At 46.0% G+C, this 13,642-nt stretch overlaps 1 protein-coding gene across 2 annotated transcripts; it reads left to right on the forward strand.

Moving 5' to 3' along the window:
* The first annotated feature begins 4,697 nt into the window (after positions 1-4,697).
* On the forward strand, positions 4,698-7,904 carry LOC127691496 (chymase). Of its 2 annotated transcripts, none has more exons than XM_052191382.1 (5): positions 4,698-4,855; positions 5,472-5,622; positions 6,640-6,775; positions 6,976-7,230; positions 7,558-7,904. In XM_052191382.1, the coding sequence occupies exons 1-5, from the start codon at positions 4,798-4,800 to the stop codon at positions 7,699-7,701; spliced, it is 744 nt and encodes a 247-aa protein (XP_052047342.1). In that variant the 5' UTR covers positions 4,698-4,797; the 3' UTR covers positions 7,702-7,904. The 2 variants fall into 2 exon arrangements, with proteins under 2 accessions (XP_052047342.1, XP_052047343.1); XM_052191383.1 differs by having other exon boundaries at positions 4,769-4,855; positions 5,569-5,622.
* Positions 7,905-13,642: the final 5,738 nt, after the last annotated feature.

The following is a 13,642-nucleotide window of genomic DNA, read 5'->3' on the forward strand; positions in this document are numbered from 1 at the left end:
TTCGCCATCCTTGTCTCTCAGCTCTTCTGTCCACCGACCCCACGCCTTAGCCACTGCATCGTTCCACACATCATAGCAGACTCCATGTCTAGGTCAGACAGGGCTGTCAATCCTTGTGTCCTCACCATCTACCCTGCCATCATCACCCTCTCAGTGCTGCACCTGCAGCTAGAGGAGAGCCTGCCCTCAGAAGTCCTTGGACCATGGCTGTGGACCACAGGAGAACATCAGCACTTTCTGGAACCAAACACAGGGCAGAAGGAGCCTGTGATGGGAAGAGACCCTCCAGTACTTAGCATGTACTATTACATAGCATGGTGGTTCTAGACCTGCTTCTGAGCCACCCCCACTCAACTGCCCTCTTCCTCAAAAATCCAGCCGTTCAAAAGAATGCCTGAGTTAGGTGAACTTCTAACTGGCCTGCTCTGTTCTTACAAGTCAAAGCCCCCAATGCCCTTAGTCAAGGGAAACAAGGCTTTAACTATAGGGTTCTGTGAAGTCTGAAATGGAAGAGACCACACATTAGGTTTAACAGGGCTGGAGGCCTAATATGATGGGCGTGGCCCTCTGACTACTGCACCATGAAAAACTGTCGTCGCCATGACCAGCCCCAGACCAGGACCTCAGCACTTCCACTCTCCTCATGGCTTGCAGCCTCAGGTCTGGGTTTCCAGCTTCAGGACTGTTCAGTAGTAAAGATGGATGTTATATATAAGACTATTAACTTGATTCTAACTCTATGAGGGCAGGGAGCATATATAGGATTAAACAACCTAAAAGGATCTTTAAAAAACTAAAGAATCTGTATTGGATTATAGATACATAAATGACTTTTGTTAATTTTTTCTCTTATTTATAGTTGTGTAATTTAATTGTACAGTCTCTTTTTTTCTCATTTTGACTTATATTGGTGTGGTTTGGGAATACTATCACCATGTGGTTCAGACAGACTTCCAACTCATCATAATCCTTCTGCCTCTGCCTCCCTAGTGCGGGGTCCCCAAGCCTGCTACACCACCCTCACCTTACACAAAAGGCTCAAACTGTGAAAACAAAGCAGAGACAGTGGCTGTGTCTTTCTCCGCAGATGGGAACACTCACTGACCTGCAGCTGAGGGCACACTGCCTCTTACCCCACAGTCTAAGGAGGACATGGACTTGGGACAGTCTTCCTCCCTGAAGCTGTGCAACTGGAGGTGAGGAGAGAGTGATTGCCACACCCTGCAGCCTGGCCCACAGTCATAGGGGAGCAGGTGGAGACTCCTGAGAGCTGGGCTGAGGGCACAGGCTGAATGGCTTCCAGAAAGGTCACCACTGCAGAGCAAACCCCATCACATGGTCCCTGAGTGTCAAAAAAGCAGTTGGTGACCCAAAGGCTCCAAAATCAAGATAAGAGACTCATCACTACCAACGGTCATGGTGGAGGGGGGCAAAAGCAGCAGGCCCAGTGGGCACTGGGAACAAGAAAATAGCGACTGTCTCCCGAGGTCAGCAAGGGCCACATGCAGATAAGGTTTCTCCAGTTATGGGCGCAGCAGCAGTGCTGGGCAGCCTAGCTCAAGAAAGCCTCAAAGAGTGACCCTGGCAGCAGACACCCACTGAGGGGGCCCGAAGCAAAGCACAGCTCAGCGCAGCAGCTGAAGAAAGTGCCCAAGAAGTCAGCAGGGGCTCACTCGAGCTTTGCAAAAGTAGAAACATAGCCCAGAGGTCAGCAAAAGCGAGTAAATCTTCAGACTCAAAAAACAAAACAGAGTGCAATTGAGAGGAATGAGCAGGTCTAAGTGCTAAACAGCAACTAAAGAGAGCTTACAATGAGGAGAATCCAGTCTCGTGAACCAGGATTATTACTCTCCTGCTGCAGGTCTTACCACCTGGCCCCGTCTGTTCTCCTGCCATCCAAAGGAATGTTTTTATCAATTATTTTGTAAATGATAAATGTTAGTAGCTCTGGAAACATTTTTAAGAAGAAAAGAGTATGACTTTGTGTCATTTTTAAGCGCAAACAATTTTCGAGTTTTGTTTCATCCTGATTTGCTTTATATAAGGTCTTGCTTGGAGCCCAGGCTAGCCTTGAACAAGCGCCAAGACTTTTGCCTCAGTCTCCCGGGTACTGAGGCCTGCAGCATGCACCACGGTGCCCAGCTTTTCATCCTGTGGTGCAAAGCTATTACATGTTAGCATGGAGTCACCTTGTGCGCAGACTCTGTCTTGACCATCATAGTTTCTTCTAGCACCACATTGGTAAACTATTTTCTCAGAAACAAATCTTAAGCTTGACATAGCAGTCCGTGCAGGTAACGCTAGCACTCCGGAGGCAGAGGCAGGAGGGGCAGGATTGGAGGCATGGCCTCATCTACACATGGAGCTCAAGACTAATCTGGGCTACAGGAAAGCCTGCCTGCCTCAAAATAACTACTGAGAAGGGAGGGAAGAGAGTAGGAGGGAAAAAAGAGGAACAAAAAGAGAGAAAGAGGTGAGAGGGAGGGAGGAGAGAGGAAGGATATGAATCACTCCTGGGCAGCAGCTGTCCCTGCCCAGAGCTGCATGCACTCTATAACATACTCTATTTTGACAGTACAGTTTTCCCAACAGCCTTTCAGTGTTGTAGATGATTGAAATTTTGATTGAAATATTCTGTATAAAATATTACATTGTGAAATGATCAAACCTTTTAAACAGTTTTTGTGGCTCATGTCTTGGAATACTGGGTCCCCAGGTAGTGGTGCTGCCTTTGGAAGGTTGTAGAACCCTGAGAGGTGCAGCATCTTGGAAGGAAATTGTTAGCTGCAGGCTCTTCATGAAGTTTTATATTGGAGCTTCCTATCTGCAGATGCAGTGCAATTCACCCTTCACAGTCCTGCCACAATGTCTTTCCGTCATGAACTATGTCCTCAAACTGTAGCCATGAGAGGGGTACCTGACATGACTTCCCTGAGGCAATGAAACAACAGGTTTCATCAGCCGCTGTCTCTAAGTAAAGGCAGGATCTCCTACTGACCCCCAATGCTTTCTAAGTAGTCACACTCCCGACTTTGTGATCATCAAGCCATAACTGAACTCTGCAGTACACACCACGGAAAGCAGACAAGGGAGGCAGCAGAGAAAGCAGAATTCTGGGAAACTGTAGCAGAGAAAGAGAATGCGGGAAAATCAGGGAGTCAGTGTTTATGAGGCTGATGCCCTGCTGGGGACCGGACCTTATCTCCTCCCTCACCTTCAGCCAAGAGATACAACCCAATACTGCTGGACCTGAGCCATGGTGTTGTGGAGCCGGCTCCCTGGTTCTGTGTGACCTACACCTCCATTTTCAACTACACAGGAGAACAAGCTTGCCTTGGGCTCTGGGTCTTGGTCTCACCAATGCTGAGCCACCAGACAAGACCTCTCCAGCTCCAGATCCTCCTCTTCCCTGCTGGTGATGCAGTGTCAGAGGACAGTTCTTAGCATTAGCAAATGAAAATAGGACTTGCAGTTAAATTCCCACCTATGAACTAAACCTCCTGTAGGTCTCCAAGAGAAATGGCCCTGCACTGTGTGGCCTTCTCTTCATTAGACTCCTTCTTCCAGTCCAGGGAAGCACCAAGCAGATACTTAAAATGAGTTTAACAGTTAAAGATCGTGTGATCCTGGTCTCAGTTTCAAGTCTACATTTGTAAACAGACAGTAGTAGTATTTCCCAGGGTAGTTTTAACAAAAAAGAGAAAGTGTTAACTCTCAGACACTGATGCTGTATTTTGTAGTTTAGAACCATGCCAGCCTTCTGGAGAAAATTGCTTACCTCATCCCCCTAACCCTCCCCCTCCCCACACCAAGACTCTTTCTCTTGAATGGTTGAGCAGAAAGGAGCCTTAATTCAAAATCAGAAAGATCTAATCCTAAACCATAAATGCTAAAGGTCAGGTCAACAAATTGAAACAGTAATAAGTGTTTGGTGGGGCTGCTGTGAAAATAACAATGTATCTAAAGGAATGACACTAAATTGCATACACAGTCTGAGGGAAAGTTCTTTCCACCTCTTTGCTCTCAGGTTGAAGTCCTTGGGCTCCTATCCTAGACTTGGTTATTGCTTGCTCTCTCTCTCTCTCTCTCTCTCTCTCTCTCTCTCTCTCTCTCTCTCTCTCTCAGACAATAAACACTGGTTCCAAGAAAGAGAAATGCAAGTTAATTTGTTTCACATTTCAGGTAATCCTTATTTAAGAAAAATGCTATTTATGTTTAAATATATAGTGAAATAGAATTAAATGAAATAGTATGAAAACTAATGGGGTATTTATATTTTGTCTTTATTTTTTTGAAATTTCCATATAGCAAAATATGATTATATCCATTTCCTAACTCAACACCTGTACATGTCTATACATGTATATATCCATAGAGTCTTTCTCCAAAGCACATTTCCCACTATGGGCTATAGTAATCACAGCCTGTGTGCTCTTGGATGTTTACTGCAAAGATATTCCTCAACCCAAGATTCTAGGGACCTTTAACAAGTTGCCCTAACTAGAAGGGTAAGATCCCATGATATTCTGTCCTCATACTCCTAACCCACACAGAGACACAGTTGAGAACCCATCTGAGTATTTGGGACATAAAAGTCCAGGCTTCAATTTCACCTCTAGTAAAACAGTGTTATTCTGGGGGAGTGTCCAGTTATCAATACAAGCCAACTTGAAGAAGAACCCATGACCACACAGTTCCTGTGGTAACAGCTCTGCCACTCCCCTGCCTGCTGGGAGTAATAAGGCCTAAGACCCAAAGACCAAGCCTGCAGTGGCCCTGAGCAGCCCCTCTGAGAGGATGCATCTTCTTGCTCTCAATCTGTTGCTCCTTCTCCTGGGTTCCAGCACCAAAGCTGGTGAGTATTGGGGTCCCTCCCTCTCCAACCTGCAGGATCAGCTCCTAAAACAATAAATTTTACTGTGTCATTTGGGACTCTCAAATGGGTCTCATAGCTCTTCTCAAGAGTGAAGTCTCCTCGTGGAATATGCATGCCCAATCTTTATAGCTGTGGTAGTTTCTAGGAACCCAGATGCTTATGTTGACTGAGCAGAGAATCCTAAAGCCACTGGGAGAGGGACAGAGATTCCAGGATAACAGGCACATTCTCTTCATCTTTGCATCCCAAGGCAGAAGATCACCTTGTGATTTTAATGTTTTGCACCTCTAAGGGGACAGGACAGGAGGAGCCTAGACAACATATGCTGCAGGAGGGAAGATGGGACAGGGACAAGGCAGGGTATAAAATTTCAGAAGTAGGAAACTGTCTAAATCTAAGATGGGATTGGATTCTTAAGAAAGAAATGACTCCATGGAGGATGGCAGGTGAGAGGAACTGACCAAGATGCCTGAGAGAACCCTGGGTAGTCTAGGGCAAGGAGGTCAAGGGATGCTTCTGGCAACCTTACCCCAACTGTGCACTGTCTGGAGAGAACACCCATGCCTACCTCAGGTTGTGAGGTTCTCTGTTCCAGGGAAGATCATCGGGGGCACAGAATGCATACCACACTCCCGCCCCTACATGGCCTATCTGGAAATTATCACTTCTGAGAATTACCTGTCGTCCTGCAGTGGCTTCCTGATAAGACGAAACTTCGTGATGACTGCAGCTCACTGTGCAGGAAGGTAGGCAAGACGCTGTTTATCCCTAACAGGAGGTAAACCACAGGGGAGCAACATGGGACACACACCAGGTGACCTCAGAGGGATCCTGGGCCTAGCTCAACTGGCTTAAGATGTCATTAAGTAGATGCCCTGAGCCTCAATCACTATAAATGCAGCTCCCCTTAGAGGCAAGAGAGGTTTTTCCAATGTGGCTCCTCCATACCCACTTAAACATGGAAGACGCCCATAGCTCACTTGTAAGGATCTAGCCAGTAGTTTCCTGGGGGGGGTCTCTCCTTGCTATTTTCCAGAACACCAGCCTTCAGTTCCCAGGTCCACAGCCCAACATTTCTAAGGAAGGCAGAACAAGCCCGCAGGACACGTCCTACTTCCTGCTTTGCTGACTATAGTTGTTGCTGGAAAAAAAAACTGGCACTATTCAAATTTCTCCAAATTGGGGAGGATTAACCATACCCCCAGTTCTTCTATTTCTTGCTCATTCCCCAGCAGTTTCTGGGGAGCCAGCCCTGGAAAGTGTGTCTGTTCCAGATCACATTCTTTCTCTAAGCCTTTCCTCTCCTGAAAGCTGACTTGGGCCCAGGTGCTGCTGTCTCCACATTGCTCTCCTGACTAAACACTGAGCCCTTCAACACCACAAGTCGCCCAGTGAATGGGGATGGGAAGAGGCCCAGGTCTCAGGGCGGAATTGCAGCTCCTTTTCCAAAATACACTCATCTCTGAACCTGTCACTGTCTCTGCTTACCCTTTCTTTTTGTTGTTACTGATGTTGGGTTTATTGGTGGTTTGTTTCTGAGGCACACTCCCCTGTAGCCCAGGCTAGCCTCAAACTTACAATGTAGCTAAGGATGACCTTGAATTTCCAGTCCTCCTGCCTCTATCAGCCAAGTGTAGAGATTATAGGCATAAGCCACCATGCCAGTTTCTACAGAGCTGTGGATCAAACCCAGAGATTCAAGTATGCTAGGGGAACACTCTAGCAACTGCTCCATGCTCACGCCCAATCCTTTCTCACAACAGGTCTATAACAGTCCTTCTAGGGGCCCATAACAAAACATCTAAAGAAGACACGTGGCAGAGGCTTGAGGTTGAGAAGCAATTTGTTCATCCAAAATATGATGACTATTCTGTTCTCCACGACATCATGCTACTGAAGGTGACAAGTTTCTCCCTCCATTGTACTCCTTGAGACTTTTTCTTCTGCTCCCCATTATCCTGAATTTCCCCTGCCCTGCCTTAGACAGTACTCTGCTTATTCCCCTGTGGGACTCAGTACTTTGCTCTTTCCCTCCCTGATTGCCTGGAACTAACCCCAAGCCCATGGCCCTGGCTAAGAGTCCCTCTTTCCCTCCACAGTTGAAGGAGAAAGCCAAGCTCACCCTGGGTGTGGGAACCCTCCCATTCTCCTCCAGCTTCAGCTTCATCCCACCCGGGAGAACGTGCAGGGCAGTTGGCTGGGGCAGAACAAACGTGAACGAACCAGCCTCTGACACACTGCAGGAAGTAAAGATGAGACTCCAGGAGCCCCAAGCCTGCCAACACTTCACCAGTTTTCAACACAAATCCCAGCTGTGTGTGGGCAACCCCAAGAAGTTGCAAAATGTATACAAGGTGATCGTCTTACCAGGTTTTTCTAAAAAAAACACCCCTGGGAGCAGGAGTTCTAGAAGGGTGAGGGGCAGAAGATTGTTAGCTAATCACAGTGTTTAGGAATCACCAAGTAAAGAAACAGAGTATCCATCTTCCCAGGGCTGTCCTGGGTTACTCTGTCCACTGTGCAGCAAACATGGGGTGATATGAGGAAGACAGGTTGGCTGCCCCACAAAACAATGATGTGGCATCAGGCTCTAGACCTAACTGCAAGCTGAAATGGGTGGGTAGAGGTAGAAGCTTTCTCCTACACATTCATGTGTTTCCTCTCTGCCCAACCCCCAACAGGGAGACTCTGGAGGACCTCTCCTGTGTGCTGGGATAGCCCAAGGCATTGCATCCTATGTACATCGGAATGCAAAGCCTCCTGCTGTCTTCACCAGAATCTCCCATTACAGGCCCTGGATCAATAAGATCTTGAGGGAGAATTGACTCTGGAGCTCAGGGCCTGCCTATGAGGAGATCTGGAACTGGAATAGTCAGGCTTTGTGTGCCATGTGATCTGGCCGGTCTGTAGTTCCTGCTGAAGCCCTGCCAGATCCCTGAGCTTCCAGACGGTTCTTACAAGTCACAGAAGGTTCCTAAAGGCCACCATCTCTATAAACCTCAATAAAGACCCAGATTCTAGACTGCAAGGTGTGTCTCTTCTCCCCGATGCTCTCTTCTCCCTGGGCACAGCAATCTGATTTACACCTTAAATAACTTAAGATTTGGAAGAAAGGAGGAGGAGCTTGGGGTGGGGTGAGGGAGCAGGCAGAGACAGAAAGATACTTAATGACGCAGGCAGAGAGATGGAAATGACAAAGGTAAACTAAGAGTATTCCTGGGTAGGCAAGGCCTGTGTGCCCACCTTAAACAAGACATTATACCCACCCTTTCTTTAATATTTCTCTTTCTCCCTTTTTCTCTTTCTCTCTCACCTGTCTCTCAGTGAGTAGGGTGGAAGGGTGGGGGGGGGTGCATGCGCACGCATGCGCGCATGTGTAAAATGTGTATGTGACATATGCACACATATGTTTATAGGTGTGCATGCACGGGCATGCACAAGTAGACCTGAAGAGAATATCAAATATTTTATTCTATCACTCTCTGTCAGAATCCTTTGACGCAGGCTCCTCAACAAACCGGCAGCCACACTGGTGGCCAGGAAGCCCCACAGGTCCTCCTATCCCAAGTGCTGAGGTTACACACACACTTAGCCACACACTATTTTCTGTAAGGGTGTTGGGGATTCAAACTCGGGTCTTCATGCTGTCTGTCACAGCAAGCTCTCTTAGTCACTGAGCCACCTCCCATTCCCTAACTTAACTACTAACACTACACCAGCTCTGATTTATATTTAATAACTCAGAATCACTGAGAGTGTTTTATATAGCAAACCGGATGTGGTATCTTTAAAGTATCTCTGGCCTTTCTCCAGTAGATGTCAGTAGCAACACCCTCTACGCACCCAAACAAAATCTCTCCAGCTATTGACCAATGTCCCTGAGGGCATTTTTCTTCAGAGACCTGAACTTCTTGTCATACAGATCTTTCATTTGTTTGGTTAGAGTCACACCAAGATACTTTATATTGTTTGTGGCTATTTGAGATTTCACCTCACACCAGTCAGAATGGCTAAGATTAACTCAGGAGACAACAGGTGTTGGCGAGAATGTGGAGAAAGGGGAACACTCCTCCACTAATGGTGGGATTGCAAGCTGGTACAACCACTCTGGAAATCAGTCTGGCAGTTCCTCATAAAACTGGCCATGACACTTCCCGAGGACCCTGCTATACCACTCCTGGGCATATACCCAGAGGATTCCCCACCATGTAATAAGGACACAGGCTCCACTATGTTCATAGCAGCCTTATTTATAATAGCCAGAAGCTGGAAAGAACCCAGATGTCCCTCAATGGAGGAATGGATACAGAAAATGTGGTTTTATATATATATATATATATATATATATATATATATATATATATATATATATATATATATACACACACACACACACATACATACACACACACACACACACACAATGGAGTACTATTCAGCCATTAGAAACAATGAATTCATGAAATTCTTAGGCAAATGGTTGGAACTGGAAAATACCACCCTAAGTGAGGTAACCCATTCACAAAAGAACACACATGGAATAAAGTCATTGATAAGTGGATATTAGCCCAGAAGCTCTGAATATCCAAGACAAAACTCTCATATCAAATCATTCCCAAGAAGAAGGAAGGAGAGGGCCCTGGTCCTGGAAAGGCTTGATGCAGCAGTGTAGGGGAGTACCAGGACAGAGAAGTGGGAGGGAGATGGTTGGGGAACAGGTGGAGGTAAGAGGGCTTATGGGACTTATGGGGAGAGGGGAACCAGGAAAGGGAAAAATCATTTGGAATGTAAACAAAGAATATGGAAAAAATGTCCCTGAGGGCCAAGGTGCAGAATCAGCGTCAGCTGAGAGTTACACGGTGGTACAGGTAGGACAGTTAGGATCAAACCATCTTGCCAGGGCTCATCTGGAAAAGATGTCTCCCATCTGTAAAGCTCTAAGGGAAGTTAGAGGAGAAGGCCTACAGCTGCTCAATACAGACATTTGCCCACAAGAGGAATGCTGGCAGAAAGCACACAGCAGGATAAGGACACCATCTCCCGTGGCTGGAAGAGAGCTTGTGGCAGCATGGGGACACCAACCAGAAACTCAGGTTGGCAACCATGACTTCTGAGAGCAGAGTGGATCCCTTTGACCAAGTTATTTAGAGGGAATCATTAAGAAGTGAAAGGGACATGGGTGTAGACTGGTGTGTGAAGATTTGATTCTCAACATTCTCAATCTTAAAGCACACTGGAATCCCATCCATGGAACAGAATTTAAATGGTAAATTTATAAGACAAAATGTTTCGATAATTCACAATTTTTCTCAAACATGTTTAATAACACAGGAAAATTCACTGCAATGCTTTTCAAAAGCAATATGAGAAATTCTCCATAGTAGAAACTCAATTTTAATTATATATGGTGTATAGTCAAACTAAAAGTTGCTGGAAGTGGTTATATCAAAATAATTTTGGAATAATGTTGTCCCTAGAGGGCAGGCCCAATAGCTATTTGTGCTTTGTTCATCCACCCGTGTGTCCTGACCACAGAGACCACAGAGACCGGGTAAGTGCACACCCATCTTCAGTCCCCCACAGGCCAAGCGCTGCTCCACGGGCAGTGAGCACAGCGGAGCCATCCAGAAGCTAAAGAAGCTGAACCCTCACGAGTTCCCCTGGGCCAAGGAACAACAATGACAGTCTTTTCTTTTTCTTTTGAATTAATTTTTACCTCCTAACCCCAGTTTCCTCTTCTCTCTTCCCAAAGCCTCCCCCTCATGTCTTCTCTCTCCCTCCTCAACCACTCCTTCTCCATTTCTCTTCAGCAAAGGACAGTCTCCCATGGGTGTCAACCAAACATGCCAAACTGAGCTGCACTGAGACAGGCACCTCCCCTCCAATAAAGGCTAGATGAAGAAACCCAGTAGGAAGAGAGGGTCTCAAATGCAGACAACAGAGTCAGAAACAGCCCCGCTCCCCCCATAGGCATCCCACCAGAGGATCAAGCTACACAACTGTACCGTATGTGCAGAAGGCCAAGGTTAGACCTATGCAGGCTCCCTGGTCATGGGTTCAGTCTCTGTGATCCCCTATGAGCCCAGGCTCGTAGATTCTGTTTGTTTTCTTGTGTCCTAGATTTCTCTGCCTATAGAAATCCTTCCTCCCCCTCCTCCACAGGATTCTGAAGCTCTGCCTACTGTTTGGCCTTAGGTCTCTGCATCTGTTCCATCAGTTGCTGGATGAAGCCTCTCTGATGACAATTGAGTTAGGCACCAATCTATGAGTATGACAGAATAGCATTAAGAATAGTTTCATTGACTTTTTTTTTCCAATCATGCTTGGTTCTATCATGGGTCTCTGGGCTATCCAGCCTCTGGATCCTGGTCCTCCAGGCAGTGTTGGAGGTTGGGGAGCTCCCTCTTGTTACATGGGCATCAAGCTGGACCAGTTATTGGTTGGCCACTCACACAACTTCTGTGCCACCTTTACCCCAAGAGATCTTGTAAGCAGGACAAATTCAAAGGTTCAGGCTCTGTATCCCTCATTGCCAAGACAAGCTTCTTTGTCCCACGGGTCACAGGAATTACATTAACAACTATTATTTAATCTTCAATTTAAAAAGAGAGAGACCATCTACTGAAGGCAGTTTATTCTTTACAAACAAATGGCTGTTGCCTAGGAGAAAGGCAAGGCTGTTGAGGAATCTTAATCCTGGAAGTGGAAAGTCACCTAGTTGCATTAAGGAAAGCAGAGGGGAGAGTTGGGAATTATTTATCTCATTTGCTTAAGGTAGCCAAGAAAGAAAGCACCATGTTAATAAAATATATCCAGAACAGGAAATAGCAAAGTGGCCATCATCATCAGGTCGTCATCAGTGAAGAGAGGCCATTCTCACTGAGAAACAGTGTTAGCCCTGTCGGCACGGTACGGCCAGCATGGCACACTGTTTACTCTCTTAGAGAGAGCCCTTTTCTCTTCATGAACAAAGAAAGAAGTTAGAGCTGTGCCCACACGTTAAAGTGTTAATCATAACTTCACGAGGAACATTAGACAATTTACCCAACTATACGTGAGTTGTCAGTTAACTATGATATCTCAATTAAATAGAATCTGGAGTCGTAGCAGTTTTACAGGTGCTTGGTAACATAGCGGGCTTCCCTGTGGTGTTTGCTCTGTAAGGTGAGATGCTCTGCTGCTGTTTAAGCCCTTGTTGCTCCCATACTGCACTTGTCCTATTCCCGAATAGTTCCTCTTTGTACTGTCACAGCCTCTTTAGGTTTTAGTGTTTTGTTTCTCCCTTCTGAGATTACTCATTAGCTTTAAGGGGAGATATTATTTTTCAATGACAGATCTTCCAGGGTGAGATTTCCTTTTCATGTTGGAATACTGGTTAGTTTTTATCAGTTTTATACAAACTAGTCACCTGGGAAGAGAGAACTTCTGTTAAGAAATTGCCTCCATCAGATTGATTTGTGGGTGTGTCTGTGGGACGCTGCCTTAATTGGTAAATGATGGGGGAGGGTCTAGCGCTTTGTGAGTGATGCCACGCCTGGACCGGTGGCCCTGGGCTATATAAGAAAGCAGGCTAAGCGAGCCATGAGGAGCAAGCCAGTAAGCAGCACTCCTGCATGGCCTCTGTGTCAGCTCCTGCTCCAGGTTCCTGCCCGGACTTTCTGTCCTGGCTTCGTAGTGATGGACTACGACCTATGAACTCAGCTGAAATAAACATTTTCTCCCAAAATTGGTTTTGGTCAGTGTTTGTCTCAGCAAAAGGAACCAACTTAAGACAATTGGTTCTTCAAGTTAGTCTTCTGTGAGTTGTTGATTTTTGTTTTTGTTTTGTGTTGTGTTGGTTTGTGTTGTTTGGGTTTTTTGTGTCTTCACGTTGTTAATAGAAGTTTCTGTGTATTAGAATGTGGCCCACTTCCTCGGGAACCTTATCCATGGACCCTCTTAAGCAAGTTGTTGCAGGCCGAGAATAGGAAGGGAGCCATCCTTACTCTGACCAGTCTCAAGATGGCATTTTGGTCTCAAGATGAGATTTTTCGGGGTTTGGATAGTTCCCAACCTCGCTCTTGTTCCAGGCCTGTTCTCCCAGTCTCGCTTGCCCCACATGGAAGAACAAAATGGACTGGAGAGTCCCTGTGCCACTGTAGAACTCCCCGGGGATTGGTAGCAGTTCTAAGAATAGCAGGTCTGCCCCTCAGCCTCAAGTAATTAGATATTGTAACTCCCTCTCTATTGCTGCCTCAAAAGGGTGGGGATTTATTCACAGGATAATATAAAATAAAAAGTGTCTGAGGAGGGGTTCCAGAAGTGAAACCGGGAACTCACGCTGATAACGGGAGCAGTAAGCCAACTTTGATTGCTGAATCCCAAGGTACATCATTTGTCTTCTGCCCTGTGTATGTTCCCAAATATGACCATGTGTGCTTACCCTCAGCAAACGTGTGTATTTTGGAGACTCCTACTAGCCTCAGAGGAAAGAAATAAAGATAGAAAGGTGAGGGGTAACTTTCTCAGTAGAACCAAAAGACATCCCCTTGTATAAGGTGGTTGAAGGCCCATCTAAAAGCTATGCCCTCTCCCACATGGATCCGTTGTCCTGGCATTGGTCCTCAAATAACAAATGTTAGAGCAATTAGGAAAAAAAGAATCAGTGTGAAATTGGAGGTGTTTGGTTGTGGGATTATAATTGATTAGGTTTTCTTTTTACAATCTCAAAGTTGCCATATTCATTTTTACAATCATCAATTATCAATTTAGCACAAAACATAAAAA

The sequence above is a fragment of the Apodemus sylvaticus genome, chromosome 8 (genome assembly GCF_947179515.1).
Source record: "Apodemus sylvaticus chromosome 8, mApoSyl1.1, whole genome shotgun sequence".
In the NCBI taxonomy this organism is placed as follows: domain Eukaryota; kingdom Metazoa; phylum Chordata; class Mammalia; order Rodentia; family Muridae; genus Apodemus; species Apodemus sylvaticus.

What these genes read in the sequence shown, in the direction of transcription:
- LOC127691496 (XM_052191382.1), top strand. Translation starts at nt 4,798, where the DNA reads ATGCATCTTCTTGCTCTCAATCTGTTGCTCCTTCTCCTGGGTTCCAGC. An exon ending in GCAGCTCACTGTGCAGGAAG is followed by an intron (nt 5,623 to 6,639) that starts GTAGGCAAGACG and finishes TTCTCACAACAG; the next exon opens with GTCTATAACAGTCCTTCTAG. An exon ending in ACGACATCATGCTACTGAAG is followed by an intron (nt 6,776 to 6,975) that starts GTGACAAGTTTC and finishes TTCCCTCCACAG; the next exon opens with TTGAAGGAGAAAGCCAAGCT.